Source organism: Phyllobates terribilis, unplaced genomic scaffold (genome assembly GCF_046119375.1).
Source record: "Phyllobates terribilis strain yellow unplaced genomic scaffold, ASM4611937v1 Scaffold_10__3_contigs__length_209671492, whole genome shotgun sequence".
NCBI classification, from domain to species: Eukaryota; Metazoa; Chordata; class Amphibia; order Anura; family Dendrobatidae; genus Phyllobates; species Phyllobates terribilis.
Window position 1 is genome coordinate 175563794 of NW_027362770.1, and position 26671 is coordinate 175590464.

Sequence of the window (26671 nt, forward strand, 5' to 3'; positions counted from 1 at the left end):
ACAAGTGTCAGTATGCCAGAGCCAGTACCCAGCGAACCACCAGTACCAGGATACCAGAGCCAGTACCCAGCGAACCACCAGTACCAGGATGCCAGAGCCAGTACCCAGTGATCTATCAGTACCCAGCGAACCACCCGTACCAGTGTACCAGAGCCAGTACCCAGCAATCCACCAGTACCATGATACCAGAGCCAGTGTCCAGTGAACCACTAGTACCCAGAGATCCACCAGTACCAGGATACCAGAGCCAGTACCCAGCGAACCACCAATGCCAGGATACCAGAGCCAGTACCCAGCGAACCACCAGTACCAGAATACCAGAGCCAGTACCCAGCGAACCACCAGTGCCAGTATACCAGAGCCAGTACCCAGCGAACCACCAGTACCAGGATACCAGAGCCAGTACCCAGTGATCCACCCCTGCTGGTATTCCCCCAGTACCAGTATATAGTGCCATTATATAGAGACCTACCATAATTATTTGTCCCAAAACTGCCACAGTGCCAGTACACGGTGACCATATGTAGTGCCGGTATACAGTGACCTTCTGCCCCAGTGCCAGTAACTCAATATACAGTGACCCACCTGTACTGGCATTTTCCCAATTAGTCTTCACCTATACCAGTATATTTGTGCCCCAGTGCAAGCACAAGATGAAGAATTTATACTGGAATCTCTCAAATCCCAGTAGTGTTTGCCCCAGTACCAGTACAGCTTTCCCCGCTGTACTAATATTTGGTATCTACCCCATTACCAGTTACACATTTTCTGTAGAACCAGTATACCCACAGCTGTAGCTGAGGAAGTGACCCCCGGACACAGTGCAGACATATACAGTAGTGTATACAGATGTCAGGGTCAGACGTATGACACCGGAAACCTTAGTGTACACAGTCCTCTACTGGGACAACCTCATACTTCTATACACGTGAACTGCTCATCCTGACCCTCCTGGTTCATATGTGAGCAGAACAAGGTCAGGGGTGATTTCAGTCTCTTGAAGGAGATGTGGAAACTTTCCAATTCACTGACAGCAATCAGAGATGTTGAAAAGGCCTGTACAGCTGCTCAGCCTGGTCTCCCTGTTTCATGAATAGAATGCTAGATTTTCAGTGAAGACTGACACTGCAGAGAGAAGATGCATCAGGAGGGTTTTCTCAGGGAAGGTAGTGAGTGGGGGGGGGTATAAGGAGTAGCCCCAATTATAACACCGGGGTCATTCTTCCTCCACCGCCGGACTGATGGGAAACACTTCACATTTATCCCTAATGGCTGGAATTCCAGAGAAGCAGATAAACCGACGGAAGAAGGAGAAGATAATAAGAGCCAAAGTTATGGGAAGAATTTCCTGCATTTTCTTAAGTCGCTTTCAAAACCCAAATCATAATAATATGATGGAGAAGATCGTAGTTTATAACTTAAAGTGACAGTGTAATATTTAAAAAATAATAATAATAACAAGGGTTCTTAAAGGGGTTGTCTGCTGCGGATAATCCCTTTGTGATAGAAGAGTCTGATCAGCGGTTTTCCTATTGCTGGGATCACTAATGATCAGTTAAATCCTATGGGGAAACCAAACTGGAAGCGTTTGATCATTCTGCAGCACCCCCGATGGAGAAGTGAAGAATTACACCCCTGGGTCCTCCAGAGGGAATTTTTTTTTTTTTTGTTAAATATGGGTTTCATAACTTTCATCCCATGATTTTGGGTGTGGACCTCCGTAATCGCGCACATTCTGCCTTGTGGACTGATTATAAAGGGATTATAATGGATTATACTGGAACCCCGTCCAGAAGTGGAATTATTTATTATGGCTCAGAATTAAGGTCACTCGTTAACACCAAAAAATGGAGGGAAACTGTAAACAAGATATGACACTAGCCCACCAGGGATAGAACATCAGATCGATCACCGGACCACCAGGATGTGGGCATTGTATGGATCCCCAGGGACAGAACTATATACATACTAATGGCCAACAAGGACTAGGCTGTGTATAGCATTCAATGGCCGGTTGGTCTTGGAGTCACCAGAATACAGCTTATTTACCACTAGATCACCAGGCACCATGTATAGTATATAACATTCGAGCCGCAGGCATCGGGAACAGCACATGGCTTAAGATCATGATTGATGAAGCATGAAATATACCGCTGGCTAACTGGACACATTATATTTCCCACTAGACAACCAGGGCTAAAGCAAAAATACATAAAACTCTGGGCACATCATATTGCAGTGGGCCACCAGGACCTGAGTATGTAATATATCAATGGCTGATTAGGAAGTAAGCATAATATATCTTTCACTGGACAACCACTGGCCCACCAGGAGTAAATAGAGTTTGTACCACTGGATCATACAGTGTATATAATAGGTGCTGAGCATAGCACATGACCTTGGACCACTATAGACTAAGCATGTAGTATACCACTAGCTCACCAGGAACCAGGCACCTTATTTACCACCCGATTACCAGGTATAAAGCACAGTATTGATCATCGGACATTGTGTGTCTTATAGGAAAATCACTTCCAGTCACTGGTTACCACTTATGGCAATGGCTCACAAGGGAAAGGGCATATTTATTACCACTAGACCACCAGATCACATATAGTATTTACCCGTGAATCATTATGCACACTGAATACTTTGCAATGTGTAATTAGCAAAAAATGGACACCCCGGGGACTAGACATAAAATCTACTCCTGGTTCATCAGGGGCTGGGCATATTGTTTACCACTGTACTACCAGGGCTAAGACATTGTATATATCACAGGGTCACTACCATATGATATAATATTAAATTGTTAGGATTTGGCAAATAGCAATGAATCATATAAACTGGGCAGGGGACATTGCATTGATTCACCAAGATCTAGGCACATTACTTTCCACTGTACCACCAGGGATAAAAACCCAATATTCAATATTAAGACATATGTAGTATATACATTCAGTCACTAAGCACTGGGCAAAGCATATGGCAGTGGATCACTGGGGACTGTGCATTGAATATGTCACTGGCATAATAAACACCACTGTACCACCAGGATATAGTAAAACCCACAGAATCACTGGGCACTGTGTATAGTGTATAATATTAAATTACTAAGGTTTGGCTTATGGCAGTGCATGACAGGAACTGGGCAATGAATATAGTATTGGGCACATTATATTCCACTGTGCCACCAGGGATATAGCATACTATATACCACTGGGCACTGTGTATAGTATAGAATATTAAATTACTATGGTTTGGCACATTGCAGTGGAGCACAGGAACTTAGCAAGGAATATAGCATTGGTTCACCAATAATTTGGAAAATTACCTTCCACTGTACCACCAGGGATAAAACATGCTAGATGCCACAGAGTCTTTGGGCACGGTGTATAGTATATAATATTAAATTACTATGGTTTGGCACTTGACAATTGACAGAAACTTGGCAAGGAATATAGTATTGGTTCACCAGGGCCTGGGTACATTATATTCCACTGTACCACCAGGGATAAAATATACTAGATACTATAGAGCTGATGGGCATTATATATAGTATATAATATTAAATTACTGTGATATGGATCCAAGAAAATTGAAAAGGAATATAGTGTTGGTTTACAAAAAAAACTGGGCAAATAATGTTCCACTATACCACCAGGGATAAAACATACTAGATACTATAGTCACTTGGGCTCTGTGTATAGTATATAATATTAAATTAATATTATTTGGCATATGGCAATGGATCACAGGAACTGAGCAAGGAATATAGTATTCAACACATTATATTCCACTACACCACCAGGGATAAAAACATACTAGATACCACAGAGTCTCTGGGCATTGTGTATAACATGTTATATTAAATTACTATGACTTTACACATGACAATGGATCCAAGAAACTTGAAAAGGAATATAGTATTGGGCAAATGATGTTCCACTGTACCACCAGGGATAAAACATACTAGACACTATAGTCACCTGGGCTCTGTGTATAGTATATAATATTAAATTACTATTATTTGGCATATGACAATGGAGCACAGGAACTTGGAAAGGAATATAGTATTGGGCAAATGATGTTCCACTGTACCACCAGGGATAAAACATACTAGACACTATAGTCACCTGGGCTCTGTGTATAGTATATAATATTAAATTACTATTATTTGGCATATGACAATGGAGCACAGGAACTTGGAAAGGAATATAGTATTGGGCAAATGATGTTCCACTACACCACCAGGGATAAAATATTCAATCACCAAGGAGTTAGCACAGCATTTGATAGTGGATCCATTGGGACTATATATCAGTGGTACACCATGCATTGGGCACAATATATACCACTAGCCCACCAGGGGACACCGCAGTATATACTGAGGTGTATATAGTATGAACTCAGGTACAGAATCATGTATATAAGTGATGGTAAGCGAGTGGGCACAAGTGCAGGATACTGTATGTACCACTGACCACCAGGGACATTGGGAATTTGCTATGATGGGGGGGTGGTTTATTTTTGGGGGGATATATGGGATGGTGTCTGGGATCCTCCGGCTGTGGAGTTTTCACGTGCTGCATTCCTGACTCATTCCAGATGTATGAGGGGAAAAAAAAAAAATCTCCAGTCATAAGTCAAGACAAGTACAAGGAGCCTCAGAGATCCCAGAAGCCGACTACTGGAGAGAGGAGCTGCGCCCAGGAGGAAAGGGGAGAAGCCTCAGCCCAGAAGCTGCCCAGGTTATACCAGCACAGGTCATGTTCATCCAGAGCTGCCTGCTACTGCTGCTCTACAACTATGTAGATGCCAACTTCACCAGCAAGTGGCACCGAGGTGAGCGGGCGCGGGGTACCTATATGTTACCATTCACTGACAGCAAGCAGGAGAAATCAAAATATTAGTTACTGTACTTGCAGTCCTATGTAAATCCTGTGGCAAACTGCAAACTCAGTACCACTACGACACACAACAAACTCAGCTCTGCTATACCGTCCTTTGTGTTTAATGCATTGCCACCTAACAAGGCGGATTTATCCATCAGTAAAAGTTTGATGACTTTCCTGCTTTTTTTTTTTTTTCGAGATGTAGCAGAGCTGAGTTTGTAAAATGTTACCGAACTGTAGCAGTGATATTAAATTATGTCACCATTGGGGTTTTTTTTCCTTAGAGTTGCAGAAAAAACACTGTTACATATATTAGTACAAAGTGACTGATTCAGCTCTGCTACATCTGCTCATACTGGGCCTCCTGGTTCATGAACCACAATGCCAGAGCTGCTTTTTTTTGCTGGGTGCAGTAATGTCTTATCCATTAGACCAAGGAAACCCAGAATTATATTAGATGGGTAACTCTTAGTTTTCAATGACAAAGTCGGCTCTGCTATATCTGCTCATACTGGGCCTCCTGGTTCAGCAACCACAATGCCATAGCTGCTGAGCAGAGAAATGTCTTAGACCGATCTTAATTATCCATTAGACCAACGAAACCCAAAATAATATTAGACAGGTGACTTTTTGGTGCTCAATGACAAAGTCAGCTCTGCTACATCTGATCATACTGGGCCTCCTGGTTCATGAACCACAATGCTACAGCTGCTTTTTTTAGATGTTAATGATCTATTAGACCAAGGAAGCCCAAAATAATATTAGACATGTGACTTTCGGTGCTCAATGACAAAGTCAGCTCTGCTACATCTGCTCATACTGGGCCTCCTGGTTCATGAACACAATGACAAAGTCAGCTCTGCTACATCTGCTCATACTGGGCCACCTGGTTCATGAACCACAATGCCAGAGCTGCTTTTTTTTGCTGGGTGCAGTAATGTCTTATCCATTAGACCAAGGAAACCCAAAATAATATTAGACGAGTAACTCCTGGTGCTCAATGACAAAGTCGGCTCTGCTATATCTGCTCATACTGGGCCTCCTGGTTCAGCAACCACAATACCAGAGCTGCTGGGCGCAGTAATGTTTTAGATGTTAATTATCCATTAGACCAAGGAAACTCAGAAATATATTAGACGGGTAACTCCAAGTCGGCTCTGCTACTTCCGCTCATACTGAGCCTCCTGATTCATGAACACAATGCCAGAGTTGCTTTTCTTTGCTGGGTGCAGTAATGTCTTATCCATTAGACCAGGGAAACCCCAAATAATATTAGACAGGTGACTTTTGGTGTTCGATGACAAAGTCGGCTCTGCTACATCAACACAAAAAAAAAGAAACCCAAACCCATGGATTCACTTTGCAGATTTTTCTCATTTCCAGGCGGCGTCAGCTGGAATGTCGGGTTCATATAACTCACATCTAGCGCTGACATAAACTTGTGGCCGACGTCTATAATTAGTTTTTCAGAGAGAATATCGGGAAGAAACAAATCCATATTTCTGACAACCGTCCCATCCACCCCTCTAAATGGGTTCCGTCACTTTAAATGGGAGGACTGAAAAAAAATGAAAAACTGAAGAAAAAAAAAAAATTGTCCCTAAATATTCTTTTATCGTCTTGAATTAAAGGGACACTACACCTTTTTTTTTTCCAAATTCAGGTCCATGGTCTTAAATTAAAGGGACTCTACGCCTTTAATTCATATGCTGCGTATAGTCCGTGCAGGTCAAGTCCAGCCGCCTCTACTTCTGCTTCTTTTACTTTTTACAATGCATAAAACTTATATTGCTAAGTGGAAACTGTCAGCATGCTGCCTATGACAGCCAGGTGTTATTATTTAGTAGATTGAATGTATAGTGCGGTAAATTGGGGTGTATTTCTTTAATTAAAGGGGCAATTTTGACTTAATAGTCAATAATAATGCAAAATTGCCATATCGTACCTGTCAACAGCAACCTGCTGACGGTTTCCAGTCAGTTTATGAAAAAGAATTTAGGGGTAATTTTTTTTTGTTTTGTTTTGGGGGGTCCTACCTTTTTGGAAGACTCTATACATTACACAGAAAGCCCATTGATTTCAATTGTAAAGGTGCAATACCTGACTCGGCCTGTGGAGGCACTGTAGGAAAGTTGAGCACTTTTATGCAGTTAACTGAGCTTGTACGATCCCTTTAAGTAAAAATCCATCAATACTACCTGGCAGTCAGACATTTAATGCTTTCAATCACGGTCGTCCAACTGGCGGCCGTACAAGTCTTCACGCCGTCCCTCACTTGCACATGACATCACTGGATTCATAGGATCGGGGCTGGAAATGTTTATGTATGTATGTAAGAAGAAAATGAGATTTTCCATCTAATTCTTTAATATGTTCTTCTACCACTTTCCTCCAAACCTCTGCAAAGACATGATAAAATTCTGACTACCTGCAGTCACCACTAGAGGGAGCTCACTGCAGACTGATTATGCTCTTAAGCTCCCTCTAGTGGCGGCCAGCTGGAAGACAGAATGTTATCATTTGGAGCTATGAACCAAACTTAGTCACTTCTTTCTCCATGCTGCCATACAAGATACATAAATAACCCATACCATACACATACAGCAACCCACCATACAGTACCCCGGCCGTACACATATAAGGCTCATGCAGATCCAGCTCACTACAGCACCCGCGTAACAAGTGATGCCATTCACATGCCCACATCTACATCCCGGCCTCCAGGTACGATCACATCAGTCCTAAATACAACCATGTAGATGAGCACAATAAGTACTGGCGCCGCGGAGAACCAGTTGTGAGGAGAACCGGTGAAGAACATAATAAAGTCTCATAAGATTTCGCGTGGCAGAGATTTTCCAGCTCTAAATTGGTTTCAAAACTCTCTCTCCAGTCCAGAGTTTATCTACAGTTTCTTCCAACAATCGTGTTTTTCTCTCTTTGACTCCAGAATTGTGTTTTTTTTGCAGAAGTAACAGTATGGGGAGATGTCCTAGAACATCAGGAATCTTTTACAGGACATTTATTGTCACGGATTTAGACTTGAGTTGTAGAAGTCATTTGAGGACAACCCTACTGGGGAGGGTTAGTGGGACATATAGGGCTTTGCTAGTTCATTCTTTTGCTGCCTTTGACTACAATGAGGGTCATAGACTTAGGATTGAGCTTCTACCCATGCTTACATGGCTATAACTATGTGCATCATAAAGAACTATTTCTCAACTCTAGTCTTTAAACGCATTGAAAGGTTCTTCAGCAGTATCAAAAGATTGAACTTGATGGAGCACAACTGGGAGCTAAGTAAAAAAAAAAAGACCTCTAAGGACTTACAAAGATTACATAGCCTTGAAGAAAGTTAGTTTGATACTTGAGCATCGAAGAAAAGAAGAGCTGTGTCACCCTTGAGACTTAAAGAAGGGTGGTGTGACCTTCAAGTCTTGAAGAAGAGTGTTTGACCCAAGGTTATTAAACCTTGAAGAAAAATGATGTGATCTTCGAGCCTTAAAGAAGAATGGTGTGACACTCAGACTTTAAGAAGGGTGATGTGACTCTTGAATTTTGAAGAAGAATGGTGTGACCCTTGAGCCTGGAAGAAAAATAGTGTGGAACTCGAACCTTGAATAAAAATGTGTTGTGACCCTCGATCATTGAAGAACAGTGATGTGAACCCTGAACCTGCAACAAAGGTGGTATGACTCTTGAGCCTTGAAGAGGAGTGGTGTCACCCTCAAGTGTTAAAGAAGAGTGGTGTGAACAAGAGTGGTGGAACCCTCAGACATTGAAGAAGAGTGGCTTGACCCTCAGACATTGAAGAAGAGTGGCATGACCCTCAGATATTGGAGAAGAGTGGCGGAACCCTCAGACATTAAAGAAGAGTGGCGGAACCCTCTTACATTCAAGAAGAGTGGCATGACCCTCAGACATTGAAGTAGAGTGGCGGAACCCTCAGACATTGAAGTAGAGTGGCGGAACCCTCAGACATTGAAGTAGAGTGGCGGAACCCTCTTACATTCAAGAAGAGTGGCATGACCCTCAGATATTGAAGTAGAGTGGCGGAACCCTCAGACATTGAAGTAGAGTGGCGAAACCCTCAGACATTGAAGAAGAGTGGCGGAACCCTCAAACATTGAAGAAGAGTGGCGGAACCCTCAGACATTGAAGAAGAGTGGCGGAACCCTCAAACATTGAAGAAGAGTGGCGGAACCCTCAGACATTGAAGAAGAGTGGCGGAACCCTCAAACATTGAAGAAGAGTGGCGGAACCCTCAGACATTGAAGTAGAGTGGCGGAACCCTCAGACATTGAAGAAGAGTGGCGGAACCCTCAAACATTGAAGAAGAGTGGCGGAACCCTCAAACATTGAAGAAGAGTGGCGGAACCATCAAACATTGAAGAAGAGTGGCGGAACCCTCAAACATTGAAGAAGAGTGGTGGAACCCTCAGACATTGAAGAAAAGTGGCGGAACCTAAATTGAATAAGAGTGGCGTGGCACTTGGGCCTTAAAGAAGACAATAGTGGCGTGACCCACAAACCTTGACTTAAAGTGATGTTGCCCTCAATCCTTGAAGGAAAAAATGGTATAACTCTCATACAATGAAATAAAAAAAACAACCATCTGATGGGAGTGGACTGGTCCTTACCAGCATAATCTTCCATCATCCTATGACAGGAAGGTGTTATGTACAGTATGTTCATTATGGTGTTGCTAAGCTTCAAAAAAGAGAAGAGTGGTATGGTCCTTAAATCTTGAAGGAAAGTGAGTTGGATCTAAATCTTGAAGAAAAAAAAAAGAGTAGTGCAGTCCTCAAACCTAGAAGATAGAAAATATTGTTTGACCCTTCGAACTTTGAAGAGAAAATGGAAAAAGAGGTGTAACCATTGAGACTGAGAAGTTTTTTAATCTTAAGATTTGATGAAGTGAGAAGAGAACGGTGGGATGACCCATGAGCTTTGAAAAAGAGAAAGTAGTGATTCTAGCTCTTGAGTCTTGGAGAAAAAAGTGGTGTGATCTTTTACCCTAGAAGAAGAAAAGAATGATGGGACCTTCTCATCTTATTGAAGAACCTTTAGATGATGAAGAAAAGAACAACATTGTGACCCGTCAAGGAACTTGAGGCCAACTGGGGTGAATTGCCTTTTTTCATGCCCCATAGTGGCTGGAAAAGTTGCTTGGTCACAGTTGTATTACTTTGAAGTTTCGAGGCATGATACAAAAGCTAGAACAGGTCTTCCACCCATTAACCTATGACTTCACCTGGACAACACATGATTTACATCTCAGTTTATACAGTATTTTTTCCTATTTTGACATGGGTTCATCTGTTTGATGACTAGTGGCATGCTGTCATCACACCATTGTTCCCTCGACTTGAAGCACCACCACTGGACTGCGTCCTAGGAGGTCTGTAGGCCACCAAGACTGTTGGGTCCCATTGCAATTACTATCTTGGCAGTTCTTATAGTTACACCATCGCCATATCGGATATATATTATATTACAAGGAAATGCATCTGTGCTTTTGATATATTGTGTGTTTCTACCACATGTGCTGTATACAGATGTGGACTCGGATACAATCCAAACTTCACAGTTATCATGGTTGCCCCTGGTCACAACAACCTGTCGAAAAACCCATTAATGTGCAGATGTCATGTGACTCCATTCCTGGTATATTGGACAAAACCACCGCAGGTGTCCATATGGAACGTGTTCCCTCCACACTTGTGAAGTCTTCTGATCAAAGGCTACGTATGACGGCAGATTTATGTAATGGGCTATGATGACCGTGGACCCTGTCAATCCATATGCTGGGCACATGTGCTGACCTGTCCAACACACACGGTGTTAAGCTGCTGCCTTTTTGACGTCGTAGAGCTTCCGGCTGAAGCACATATGGGCCAATGATTACAAAACTACAACTTCCAGCATGCTTTACTGTTGACAGGGCATGCTGGTAGGCAGAGTCTTGAAACAGCTAGAAAGCCTAAGGTTGAGGAAAACAGCCACACATTATGAGAAGGGCTTGACTTCTTGGAGGTCGAATGACAGCTGCAGTGATCTCCAACCTGTAGTTCCAAAGCTGTTGTGAGACTACAACTCCCATCATGCCCTGAAACAACTTATAGTGCAGAGGGTGAGAGGTGTGCCTTCTATAGGGCCTGCGCTATGGGGTTGCTCATTGGATAGCTGCTCAGAACTAAACTATCATAGGGGTTACATGTAGTCTCCACTAGAGGAAGCTCACTGCGTACAGAGTTCAATGCCAGCTGTAAAAAAGACATATGCATTGAGCTCCCCCTAGTGGTGGCTGCATGCAGGCAGAATTGTATCTTCCATACATTGTGAAAATCAATGTGGCAGGAATTTGGTTGCAAAGTGAAGTAAAAATGCTATAAATCAGTTTATTCATTGGTCTGGTGCTCAGTAGAATCAGAAAGTCAGATATATTTACTCTTACATATTACTAATACTAGGGAACAGGAGAATATACCGGGAAATGCGAGCCCTTTGATCAACATGTGGCTTTGATTATCAGAGGCAATGTTCAAGTAGATCTAAGCTGCAGTGAATTAAATACAGAGCCGCATCAAAGACGCTTATAATAGAGGAGCGTGGAGGTCAGCACTAAATAAAGCATAACCCCTGTAATATGACAACCGTAGCGATCAGACACGGAGAAGGCAGGATCACTGCCTATGAAAAACTTTCTTATAAACTATGTGTTTCAGTTACTTATAATTTTCAAGATCTCTGCTTGCTGTCAGTGAATAATTAAACCCAGAGTTTCAAACTCTTTAAAGAACTAATATTTCTCACAGTAAGGGAGTTGTCACAATTGTATCCGGTCTGGACTTATCAGTAGCACAAATCAGTGTCCTGTGCTTAAAGTTTGCAACAAAGTATCATAAAACTGCAAAAGGAAGACAAAATCAACCTTTATATGTCCCCAAGATCTCCAGCAGAAGGAGCATTTATTTATTCACATGATTGGGTGATTCACGTGCCCATGGCGGTGCCCAAAGTTAGTAAACTTCCTGTAACATTATAGGTGTCTTTGCATTGTGACATGCCAGGGTTTGGGTAAATATACTATTAAGAAAATGATTAAAAAAGACTTATATGTAAGGGGAACTTTGTTGGTGCCCTCCCACTTCCTGACAGCTGGATCAATAGAGGGGAGCAAACTCCAAAGGACAGGATTCAAGCAGGTATGGGAGTGCAGGCATAAAAACATCTGCAATGGCTGCTACTACATTCGAGGGGGTTTGAAATGGGGTCTTGCACTTCCCAGAGTCGTACCCCTAATTAGGTTGCTGTGAAGACATAGGGTGCCTAATAGAAACTTTTCCCAATTCTTGTAGCTGCGCCCCCTGGTGTTCTGTATGATGTGATGCCCCATTACAGGAGGTGCCCTCACATTGTTGGCATGATCCTGTTCAATGGGTGAAGCTGTTAGATACCTGTGTAACTCCAAACCGGGAATCTGGCAGGACAAACTGAAGACAATGACCTGAAATGAACCAGAGAAGACAAGAAGTACACTGCTGAGGAGGTGGTAGATGGCGGTGAGATGTGCGGCACTCACGGGGTCTGGGCAAAAAGAGGTTAATAACAGGCCAGCCGGACTTTTTCCATGGAATCATGTGGGGAGACCCCTGGCAGGGAGCGTACAATGACCCCAGTTAGCTGCGTCTCCACCCAGTAACACACTGACCGGCTTCTTTCAGGACGTGGTCGTGCCTGTGGTCGCTGCCAGGATCCGTAAATGTATTTATAACACACTGGCACCAGTCACAGCTCTCTGGGTGAGGTTTGGAAATGTGACATTTGCTCGCTGACTCACACCTCCTTTTTATGGACTCTAGTAGTAATTTTAGGATTGCCATTTATAGGTTAGTGAATCGACAACTTTTTACAGCGAATCGACCACTCCTGACATCATAAAGGGGGACCCCTGATCAGGACTCCCATCTATAAACCAAAACCAAAGTAGTGGACAGCTGTAAAGACAGACATCCCGAGCTGGAGACTCGGTGAAATATGTACTATATGGCCTGCTATTTATGTGAATGGCCACGGTGTAATACCACATTTTCTCTAGCAGTGGCCACTGTTAGGAAAATAGACAGTAGTCTGCAGCCTCTCTCAGTGATTGCAGCTGATCAGGGTTACAATTGGCTGATTGAAAGTGGCTCAAGGAATAGAAGGAACTAGATGGGACAATCCCTTTAATTATCACTATCTTGTCCATTATAGAAAATTATCAGAATGGCAGGTCGCAGCTGACAGTGGTAACACCCCTTGAGAAAGAGATAACATACTACGTGAAACGCGCGTCGGGGTACTGTCTTAGCCACCACTGTCAGCTGCTACCTGCCACTCACCCTTGGTAAGGATAAAATCCTCCTTTTTATGCCTTTTGTTTATGGTCTATTTTGACCCTACATGGTGTAGTAGCACCTTTACTATGGGCTTTGGCTTACCTGCCTTGATCTGTGGGATCCTCCTTACCTGCCCTGCACTTTGCTTTTTACTTCTATTAATTGGTGGGAGTGTGGTGTGTTAAGTTTGACACCTGTTCATTAGACTGTCATGCTATTTACTAAACAAATGTTTCTGTAACTTTCTAATTTTTTCAAGAACTAATAAAGATGTGTTTTTATACCTGTTTAACTCCGTTTCCTCCCAGTTTATTAATGACTTATAGGAGTTGGTACTATCTGGTGATTTATGGCACTCCTTGGTCCTTTCTCACCGCATTTTGAGTACGTTATTGGCCTATCCTGTACTCATTATACAGTGTATACACACTCAAGTTTTACATGTCCAATATACACAGCCAAAATACATAGTAGTTACACCGCCCGCTCCACCCCCGCGACACATTCCAAGACCCTCGCCAGGACGCCGCTATATGGAGTCAGGATGTGATACATTTATATAACTCCATACAACGCCTATAATAGTTCTACATTTCCTTCTATATAGTGATGGAGCATGATGGTATAACCTGGGTATCTCCTGTATATAATTATACATGTACAGCTGGTATAACCTGGGTATCTCCTGTATATAATTATATATGTACAGCTGGTATAACCTGGGCATCTCCTGTGTATAATTATATATGTACAGCTGGTATAACCTGGGTATCTCCTGTATATAATTATATATGTACAGCTGGTATAACCTGGGCATCTTCTGTATATAATTATATATGTACAGCTGGTATAACCTGGGCATCTCCTGTATATAATTTTATATGTACAGCTGATATAACCTGGGTATTTCCTGTCTATAATTATATATGTACAGCTGGTATAACCTGGGCATCTCCTGTATATAATTATATATGTACAGCTGGTATAACCTGGTCATCTCCTGTATATAATTCTATATGTACAGCTGGTATAACCTGGGCATCTCCGGTATATAATTATATATGTACAGCTGGTATAACCTGGGTATTTCCTGTCTATAATTATATATGTACAGCTGGTATAACCTGGGCATCTCCTGTATATAATTATATATGTACAGCTGGTATAACCTGGTCATCTCCTGTATATAATTCTATATGTACAGCTGGTATAACCTGGGCATCTCCGGTATATAATTATATATGTACAGCTGGTATAACCTGGGCATCTCCTGTATATAATTATATATGTACAGCTGGTATAACCTGGGTATCTCCTGTATATAATTATATATGTACAGCTGGTATAACCTGGTCATCTCCTGTATATAATTCTATATGTACAGCTGGTATAACCTGGGCATCTCCTGTATATAATTATACATGTACCGCTGGTATAACCTGGGCATCTCCTGTATATAATTATATATGTATAGCTGGTATAACCTGGTCATCTCCTGTATATAATTCTATATGTACAGCTGGTATAACCTGGGCATCTCCTGTATATAATTATATATGTACAGCTGGTACAACCTGGGCATCTCCTGTATATAATTCTATATGTACAGCTGGTATAACCTGGGCATCTCCTGTATATAATTATATATGTATAGCTGGTATAACCTGGGCATCTCCTGTATATAATTATATATGTGCAGCTGGTATAACCTGGGCATCTCCTGTATATAATTATATATGTACAGCTGGTATAACCTGGGCATCTCCTGTATATAATTCTATATGTACAGCTGGTATAACCTGGGTATCTCCTGTATATAATTATATATGTACAGCTGGTATAACCTGGGCATCTCCTGCATATAATTCTATATGTACAGCTGGTATAACCTGGGTATCTCCTGTATATAATTATATATGTACAGCTGGTATAACCTGGGCATCTCCTGTATATAATTATATATGTGTACAGCTGGTATAACCTGGGCGTCTTCTGTATATAATTATACATGTACAGCTGGTATAACCTGGGCATCTTCTGTATATAATTATATATGTACAGCTGGTATAACCTGGGCATCTCCTGTATATAATTATATATGTATAGCCGGTATAACCTGGGCATCTCCTGTATATAATTATAAATGTACAGCTGGTATAACCTGGGTATCTCTTGTATGTAATTATATATGTACAGCTGGTATAACCTGGGTACCCCGTGTATATAATTATATATGTACAGCTGGTATAACCTGGGTATCCTCTGTATATAATTATATATGTACAGCTGGTATAACCTGGGTATCTCCTGTATATAATTATATATGTACAGCTGGTATAACCTGGGTATCTCCTGTATATATATATATATATATATATGTGTACAGCTGGTATAACCTGGGTATCTCCTGTATATAATTATACATGTACAGCTGGTATAACCTGGGTACCTCCTGTATGTAATTATATATGTACAGCTGGTATAACCTGGGTACCTCCTGTATATAATTATATATGCATAGCTGGTATAACCTGGGTATCTCCTGTATATAATTATATATGTACAGCTGGCATAACCTGGATATCTCCTGTATATAATAATATATGTACAGCTGGTATAACCTGGGTATCTCCTGTATATAATTATATATGTACAGCTGGCATAACCTGGATATCTCCTGTATATAATAATATATGTACAGCTGGTATAACCTGGGTATCTCCTGTATATAATTATATATGTATAGCTGGTATAACCTGGGCATCTCCTGTATATAATTATATATGTATAGCTGGTATAACCTGGGTACCCCCTGTATGTAATTATATATGTACAGCTAGTATAACCTGGGTACCTCCTGTATATAATTATATATGTATAGCTGGTATAACCTGGGCATCTCCTGTATGTAATTATATATGTATAGCTGGTATAACCTGGGCATCTCCTGTATATAATTATATATGTACAGCTGGTATAACCTGCGTACCTACTGTACGTGCAAAAGGTATAAGTTGTATATAGAGGTATGTATTTTGCTGGTATAACCTGGGTATCTCCTGTATATAATTATATATGTACAGCTGGTATACCCTGGGTATCTCCTGTATATAATTATATATGTACAGCTGGTATAACCTGGGTATCTCCTGTATATAATTATACATGTACAGCTGGTATAACCTGGGTACCTCCTGTATGTAATTATATATGTACAGCTGGTATAACCTGGGTACCTCCTGTATTTAATTATATATGTATAGCTGGTATAACCTGGGTATCTCCTGTATATAATTATATATGTACAGCTGGCATAACCTGGATATCTCCTGTATATAATAATATATGTACAGCTGGTATAACCTGGGTATCTCCTGTATATAATTATATATGTATAGCTGGTATAACCTGGGCATCTCCTGTATATAATTATATATGTATAGCTGGTATAACCTGGGTACCCCCTGTATGTAATTATATATGTACAGCTAGTATAACCTGGGTACCTCCTGTATATAATTATATATGTATAGCTGGTATAACCTGGGCATCTCCTGTATATAATTATATATGTACAGCTGGTATAACCTGGGTACCTCCTGTATATAATTATATATGTATAGCTGGTATAACCTGGGTACCCCCTGTATGTAATTATATATGTACAGCTAGTATAACCTGGGTACCTCCTGTATATAATTATATATGTATAGCTGGTATAACCTGGGCATCTCCTGTATATAATTATATATGTACAGCTGGTATAACCTGGGTACCTCCTGTATATAATTATATATGTATAGCTGGTATAACCTGGGTATCTCCTGTATATAATTATATATGTACAGCTGGCATAACCTGGATATCTCCTGTATATAATAATATATGTACAGCTGGTATAACCTGGGTATCTCCTGTATATAATTATATATGTATAGCTGGTATAACCTGGGCATCTCCTGTATATAATTATATATGTATAGCTGGTATAACCTGGGTACCCCCTGTATGTAATTATATATGTACAGCTAGTATAACCTGGGTACCTCCTGTATATAATTATATATGTATAGCTGGTATAACCTGGGCATCTCCTGTATATAATTATATATGTACAGCTGGTATAACCTGGGTACCTCCTGTATATAATTATATATGTATAGCTGGTATAACCTGGGTATCTCCTGTATATAATTATATATGTACAGCTGGCATAACCTGGATATCTCCTGTATATAATAATATATGTACAGCTGGTATAACCTGGGTATCTCCTGTATATAATTATATATGTACAGCTGGCATAACCTGTATATCTCCTGTATATAATAATATATGTACAGCTGGTATAACCTGGGTATCTCCTGTATATAATTATATATGTATAGCTGGTATAACCTGGGTATCTCCTGTATATAATTATATATGTATAGCTGGTATAACCTGGGCATCTCCTGTATATAATTATATATGTATAGCTGGTATAACCTGGGTATCTCCTGTATATAATTATATATGTATAGCTGGTATAACCTGGGCATCTCCTGTATATAATTATATATGTATAGCTGGTATAACCTGGGCATCTCCTGTATATAATTATATATGTATAGCTGGTATAACCTGGGCATCTCCTATATAATTATATATGTACAGCTGGTATAACCTGGGTATCTCCTGTATATAATTATATATGTACAGCTGGTATAACCTGGGTATCTCCTGTATATAATTATATATGTACAGCTGGTATAACCTGGGTATCTCCAGTATATAATTATATATGTACAGCTGGTATAACCTTGGCATCTCCTGTATATAATTATATATGTACAGCTGGTATAACCTGGGTACCTCCTGTATATAATTATATATGTATAGCTGGTATAACCTGGGCATCTCCTGTATATAATTATATATGTACAGCTGGTATAACCTGGGCATCTCCTGTATATAATTATATATGTACAGCTGGTATAACCTGGGCATCTCCTGTATATAATTATATATGTACAGCTGGTATAACCTGGGCATCTCCTGTATATAATTATATATGTACAGCTGGTATAACCTGGGTACCTCCTGTATATAATTATATATGTATAGCTGGTATAACCTGGGCATCTCCTGTATATAATTATATATGTACAGCTGGTATAACCTGGGCATCTCCTGTATATAATTATATATGTACAGCTGGTATAACCTGGGTACCTCCTGTATATAATTATATATGTATAGCTGGTATAACCTGGGCATCTCCTGTATATAATTATATATGTACAGCTGGTATAACCTGGGCATCTCCTGTATATAATTATATATGTACAGCTGGTATAACCTGCGTACCTACTGTACGTGCAAAAGGTATAAGTTGTATATAGAGGTATGTATTTTGCTGGTATAACTTGGGTATAAGCGCCAGGAACAATATATACACTGCACAACCTGTTCTTTTGTACCCACAGCTGTGTTTTTTCCATCCGCCCATCGTGTGCGTCGTTCTTCGGCTGAGTTCCTGGACCCCGTTTTTCAGATGTCCCTGCCGGAGGTGGAGCTGCTGTATGAGGTCAGTGGAAAATCTATAGATTCTTTCCAGGATGGGCCAATGACAGGGAACGTCTTATTATACGCATTGCTGGGGCAGCGCAGGCTGATCGGGCTCAGAGGAAGACCTTCTCCGAGGAGATGCTGCAGTTTACATTACATATGTAGTACAGCGGCCTCCAGGATAGTCACTCAGCTTTCCCAGACACCGGATGGGTAAATATGTCTATCTGTGTAGTGAGCTGGCAGCGTGGTGCATAAGTAGCCCAACCAGGCCAGGTAATGTACCAAAAAATGAGAACAATCCAGCCCATGTGGATAAAAACTTCTTCACTGTTTTATTTCAGCAGCATTTTTAAAAATCAGAATACATGAGCAATATAAAACATGTTCAGAAAAAAATCAATGCATTAACAACATATTTGGGACATTTACTTGTTGTCCACCTTTGGGTGTCATTTTTTTTTACTTAAGTCCATGTAATTGAGGCTAACAATAATTTTTTAAATTGGGTTTTATTAAATATTTTGCACGGTTTGTCTTCTATAGCCTGTGCTGCACTGTCTATTGCTGACTGCAGAATGAGTTAACTAACAATCTGTCAGTGAGCTCAGTTTGACGGGCTGACAGTTGAGTTTGTAGCTCTTTAGTCTATTTTTTTCTGAGCTCCTCTCATCTGTTTTATGATCACGGACCATTAATGCATCAAGAGAACCACCATCAGTACATGAATACATCACCAAAATCATCAGTACATGAATATATCACCAGAACCACCATCAGTACATTCATACATCACCAGAATCATCAGCACATGAATATATCACCAGAACCACCAACAGTACATGAATATTTCACCAGACTATGACCTAGTTTAATTACTGTCAGATAGCAGAGGTGAATCTAGGTTTTCCTGCACCTGGGGCAAAAATTTAGTTTAGCACCCTGTCCTATATACATCTTAAGCAGTTTGAGTAGTTGTCATGTGACTGAGCATATGTGATTTTCACACTTACAGTCACATGCCGAATAGTTGCTTTTCCTAATTCTCTCAATTTTCCGTGAAGAACTATAGCCCCTGCTTCATTGAGAGAAGCAGGTAGAGAAGCTAGGTGACATGTGACCATAAGTATGAAAATTACATATCAGTGGTCATGTGAAGACCGCTGGAACCAGCAAGCAGAGCCAAATCCTAAAACTGACTGTATTACATGCTGTTGGGATTTGGCTACAGTGCTGAATTTTATAATTAATGAACACAACACGACACAATACTTTATTAATGTAGCCATGTATCATGCTATCTGACAAGTTATGGATTGCTACATGTGCACAGAATCAGAACTAACAGTACATGAATGCATCACCAGAATCACCATCAGTACATGAATATATCATCAGAACCTCCCGTCAGTACAGGAAAAATCACCAGAACCACTAACAGTATATCAATATATCACCAGAACCACCATCAGTACATGAATATATCACCACAATCACCTCAGTATATGAATATATCATCAGAATCAGAATTACTATCAGTACATCAAAATATCAACAGAACAACCATGAGTACAGGAATACAACCAACAGTACAGACATACAGCATCACAACCACCATGAGTACATGAATACAGCACCAGAACCTCCAACAGTGCATAAATTCATTACCAGAACCACTAGCAGTACAGCAATACATCACCAGAACCACCAACAGTACAGAAACACAGCATCAGAAACACCATCAGTGCATGAATATATAACCCAGAACCACCAGCAGAAAATGAATACATTCCCAGAACCATCATCAGTATAGAGATACAACACCAGAACCACCATCAGTACATGAATACATCACAAGAACCACCATCAGAACTGGAATATATCAACAAACTTAGTATAGCTTTAACGCTGGTGAGTGTGGATCCACTGCGCCAAGGGCCGGGCTTACTCTGGAGGGGGGTGACAAAATGTATACTGGGTCTTCACTAGGGCCTCTGATTGTGAGGATAGGCAGGGCTGCTGTGGACCATACAGGAACCACAGTACGGATGAGATGTACTGTAGTCGGGATCACAAATAAACATTTACCTCCAGATGCCTTATAGGTGACATCTTCTCTAATTGTAGTCATTCACTTTTTTTTCTTCTCTATCTTGTCCAGATGTCATGAGGATTTTTCATATCCACAGCTCTCCTCTGCAGACTTCTCCAGTTTTGTGCAGCACATCCCGATACATTGCCCTTAAAAATAAGTGTCATTATAATGTCCCTGCATAGAATTATCTGCCCTACGCTGTGCCCCTGAATAATTACTCCCTGCACAAAATATGACCCCCACACTGTCCTTCCCATTGTACATGGTCTCCACGCTGTCCTCTCCTATAAAATATTACCTCCACACTGTATGCCCTTATGAACTATAACCACAACACTTAGCGCCCTTATTAGCTATAACTACCACACTGTCCCAACCTTAAGTGTCCCCCACCACGCTGCCCCCTTTCTATACTTGGCCCCCTATTCACACTGTCTTATAACACTAAGTCCCCCTTATACTGCCCTTTCTCTATACTGTGCACCCTCCTCACACACACCCTCCTGCTCTGCATATTGTCTGTCCCTTGCTGTGCCCTCACACTGTCTCCTCACATTTCCCCTCTCTATACTGCTCCCCTACACTACCCATTTTCTATACTGTGCCCCCTCACACTCTCCTCGCATACTGTCCCCTTACAATCCCCCATATTGTCACCTGACTCTTTACTCCCCATACTGCCCCTCTCACTTTCTTTCATACTGTCGCCTTACACTTCCCCCCATACTGGGTCCCTTTACACTGTTTATATTGATACTGTGCCCTCACACTTTTCACCCCCTTACTGTCCCCTTACACTTTTCACCCCCATACTTCCCCCCATACTGCACCTTCATACTGTTCTCCCCCTTATACTGTCCCATCACACTTTTCTCCCCCCATACTGTCTCCTCACACTTTTTTCCCCCATACGGAAAAGAGCCGAGTCCCACTCCCAGAGGGCGGCAAAATGCCGCCACATTAGGAGGCCGAACGACATCCCTTGCCAGCTGCGCCAGGGGAAAATGCCCCATCTGCCCACCCAGATGCGCCCCTTGCGATAAATATTGAGATGGGTAAATAAATATTAGATAGATAGATGCGTAGATGCATAAAAAGATAGACATATCGATATATTTTTAAAAAATAAAGTAAATCCTATCCTTCTTCTAGTTCCTATCTACTGGAGTCCACATTGACCAGGATGACCGGCTGACTCTCCTGGACCCGGAGTTGTCTTCTCTAAGGAAGGCCTCCACCTTTGATGTTGTGTGCAATGATGTAATTCCAAAGTCGATATCTGAGATCCTCCGATTGGGAGATAAATTATCTCAAGTTCCTGGACCCCTAAAGATTGAGGACTTTGAGAGGACACTCCTGACCATGGCCTACGGGGCCCTGAAGACATCCCAGACAGAAAATAGACATCAGCAGAAGTTCTGGATGCAGAGCCTCACCAAGCTCTTCGTAGCCCTGAGGAGAGACTTGATGTTTCCATACAATAGGGGGAGTCATCGCTGAGTCGGGGGGTCTTCACCATCCTCCCCACTGAGCCCTGCATGTTATCATACCCCCACCAGTATATCAGAGAATGTTATTTATTGTACTTAATGCAATGCAGATAGATCCACAGACTGCAGAGAAGTGTCCAAAATGGTCCATGGTCACATCAATGACTGATGACAAAACACTGAAACCAAAGGCATTTAAGGGGACTAAACGGCCTTGTACAATTACGGCACTGTATATGAAATGCCACCTGCTACCACTCTATCTGCACAGCGTGGGAAGCGCAGGAACATCCCAAAATTTTAATAAGAGACCCACACCCAGAGCTGTATTCGCAGTTCTGCAGGCTTCAGAAGCAAATAGCTTGTCCTGGTGTTTTTCATTCTGAGAAGTTTCATCTATACACCTGGTATTGTACAGACCTGATGACTAGCTTAGAAAAACAACTAGCGGAATAGGGAGTACTGCTCTGGAGTATAATACAGGATGTAACTCAGGATCAGTACAGGATCAGTAATGTAATGTATGTACACAGTGACTGCACCAGCAGAATAGTGAGTGCAGCTCTGGAGTATAATACAGGATGTAACTCAGGATCAGTACAGGATAAGTAATGTAATGTATGTACACAGTGACTGCACCAGCAGAATAGTGAGTGCAGCTCTGGAGTAAAATACAGGATGTAACTCAGGATCAGTAATGTAAAGTATGTACACAGTGACTGCACCAGCAGAATAGTGAGTGCAGCTCTGGAGTATAATGCAGGATGTAACTCAGGATCAGTAATGTAATGTATGTACACAGTGACTGCACCAGCAGAATAGTGAGCGCAGCTCTGGAGTATAATGCAGGATGTAACTCAGGATCAGTACAGGATCAGTAATGTAATGTATGTACACAGTGACTGCACCAGCAGAACAGTGAGTGCAGCTCTGGAGTATAATACAGGATGTAACTCAGAATCAGTACAGGATCAGTAATGTAATGTATGTACACAGTGACTCCAACAGCAGAATAGTGAGTGCAGCTCTGGAGTATAATACAGGATATAACTCAGGATCAGTAATGTAATGTATGTACACAGTGACTCCACCAGCAGAATAGTGAGTACAGCTCTGGAGTATAATACAGGATGTAACTCAGGATCAGTAATGTAATGTATGTACACTGTGACTGCACCAGCAGAATAGTGAGTGCAGCTCTGGAGTATACTAAAGGATGTAACTCAGGATCAGTAATGTAATGTATGTACACAGTGACTGCTCCAGCAGAATAGTGAGTGCAGCTCTGGGGTATAATACAGGATGTAACTCAGGATCAGTACAGGATCAGTAATGTAATGTATGTACACAGTGACTCCAACAGCAGAATAGTGAGTGCAGCTCTGGAGTATAATACAGGATGTAACTCAGGATCAGTAATGTAATGTATGTACATAGTGACTGCACCAGCAGAATAGTGAGTGCAGCTCTGGAGTATAATACAGGAGGTAACTCAGGATCAGTACAGGATCAGTAATGTAATGTATGTACACAGTGACTGCACCAGCAGAATAGTGAGTGCAGCTCTGGAGTATAATACAGGATGTAACCCAGGATCAGTAATGTATGTACACAGTGACTGCACCAGCAGAATAGTGAGTGCAGCTCTGGAGTATAATACAGGATGTAACTAAGGATCAGTAATGTAATGTATGTACACTTTGACTGCACCAGCAGAATAGTGAGGGCAGCTCTGGAGTATAATACAGGATGTAATTCAGGATCAGTACAGGATCAGTAATGTAATGTATGTACACAGTGACTGCACCAGCAGAATAGTGAGTGCAGCTCTGGGGTATAATACAGGATGTAACTCAGGATCAGTAATGTAATGTATGTACACAGTGACTGCAGCAGCAGAATAGTGAGTGCAGCTCTGGGGTATAATACAGGTTGTAACTCAGGATCAGTAATGTAATGTATGTACACAGTGACTGCACCAGCAGAATAGTGAGTGCAGCTCTGGAGTATAATACAGGATGTAACCCAGGATCAGTAATGTATGTACACAGTGACTGCACCAGCAGAATAGTGAGTGCAGCTCTGGAGTATAATACAGGATGTAACTAAGGATCAGTAATGTAATGTATGTACACTTTGACTGCACCAGCAGAATAGTGAGGGCAGCTCTGGAGTATAATACAGGATGTAATTCAGGATCAGTACAGGATCAGTAATGTAATGTATGTACACAGTGACTGCACCAGCAGAATAGTGAGTGCAGCTCTGGGGTATAATACAGGATGTAACTCAGGATCAGTAATGTAATGTATGTACACAGTGACTGCAGCAGCAGAATAGTGAGTGCAGCTCTGGGGTATAATACAGGTTGTAACTCAGGATCAGTAATGTAATGTATGTACACAGTGACTGCACCAGCAGAATAGTGAGTGCAGCTCTGGAGTATATCAAATTCTCAAAAATCAACCTTCCCTTTAATTGGAATTCATTCATTATCTACTCAGTATTTGTGTCGCTGATAAACATTTGGATGAAGCCTTATACTGTGGCTACTCGCAGACTTCAGTCCCATCACATGACACAAGATGCATCTGGATAAGATCCTATGATTTGCTTATTCCTTATTTTAGGCTTGTTAATCGAGTGAATGAAAAGTTGTCGATTTATGGAAACATCAGTCTCTTAACTGCCGGACTATTGCAGCACAGACGTCTCGTGTGGCCCACAGCCTTGTTCTGCATTGTTTTATCCTTTTAATAAAATTTTTCTAGCTGTTGCCTCCATCTTTTCTTGTGATCCCAGGTTTTCTAAGCAGGCTGTCCAGAAGCAGATGTATAGAGGAGAGCGTTCACTTTGTGGTGACTAATGTAGGGGAACATTGCATTGTGACACTGAGAAGTGTCAGAAAGGAGTTTCGGGTTCATTTTACCCCCATTATACAAATGGTCACTTATTTCCTTTTTCTCATCCAGTTATTGGATGATATTATAATAATAAGTAAGTGTAGAGTGCCCCCTGGTGGGTGTTGGCTGCAATCATACTAACTAGGCCTCATTTATCAAAACTGTTGTCCATAGCAACCAATCACAGCACAGCTTCCATTTTTTAAACAGCTCAGTTAAAATGAAACCTGCTCTGTGATTGGTTGCTATGGGAAATGAAAGTAAAATGAAACCTGCACTGGTTGCTATGGAAAATAAAGACCGTTTTGATAAATCTGCCTCATTGCAACTAAAAATCTAGAGTCGTGAACATGATCGTATTCTCCAAAAAAATAATCAATAATATGGAATCCTATTTTTTACTTTAAAGCAGTTGTCTGCTACTTTCATATCATCCATATAGAGTGGACAACCCCTTTAAGCATTGTTATGGGGTACCTCCATCCCTATTAACACCCCTCTCTAGTCAGAACTAAAGCTAGAATTCTGCTAGGTTAGGCTATGCCCACGTAATCGGGGCTATTGTTAGTCAATGGGGTTCGTCCAGTGGATCCCCATTCTTGGGTCCCAGAAGCGAGACCCCCATCTATCAAACTGCACACCCTGTGAATAGTCTAATTCAGGTCCCTTCAGCGGGATTTTTAACTCATCGAGAGGTTTTTTGTTTTTTATCCATTTTTTAAGAGTTTTTTTTTTTTTTTTCTGTTTATCTTTTAATAATTTGTTTTGCAGTACTTTTTTTTCTCTCTCGTTTTCTTAGGCTTTTTTGGTTGTTCATTTTATATTTTTTTTTAATTTTTTTAGTTATTTTTCAATTATCTGTTTTAGGTTGTCCATTTTTACTTTTTATTCTTTTGCTTTCTTAGGTTATTATAGTTTCGTTTGCCCATTTAGTTTGTTTTTTTTTTTTAGGTTTTTAAGGATTTTTTCTTATTACTTTTTATTACTTTTTTAAGGTTGTTACATTTATTTCTCCTTTTTTTTATTTTTCACTTTCTTATTTTTAAGGTTATTCATTTCCTTTTAGTTTTTTCTTCTTTTGCTTTTTTTTTTAGGTTGTGTTTTTCGACGTCTATTTTATTTCAATTTTGGTTTTGTTTGTTTTTTTCCTCTTCTGTATTTTTACATCTTTTATAGGTTTATCGCTTTTTTTTATTGTTGTAGATTTATTTTGTTTATTTTTTCCTCTTTTACATTTTTACATCTTTTATAGTTTTATTGTTTTTTTATTTTTGTAAGTTTATTGTTTTTAAGTTGTCCATTGCTTTAGTTTTTTTCCTGTTTTCTTAGGTTGTATCTTTTAGGTTGCACATTTTTT

At 40.7% G+C, this 26671-nt stretch overlaps 1 protein-coding gene across 1 annotated transcript; it reads left to right on the forward strand.

The window, feature by feature from the left end:
• Positions 1–4612: 4612 nt before the first annotated feature.
• On the forward strand, positions 4613–25187 carry FAM180A (family with sequence similarity 180 member A). Its single transcript, XM_073650190.1, has 3 exons — positions 4613–4845; positions 18745–18845; positions 22074–25187. Exons 1-3 carry the CDS (start codon positions 4770–4772, stop codon positions 22419–22421), a joined length of 525 nt encoding a protein of 174 aa, XP_073506291.1. The 5' UTR covers positions 4613–4769; the 3' UTR covers positions 22422–25187.
• Positions 25188–26671: the final 1484 nt, after the last annotated feature.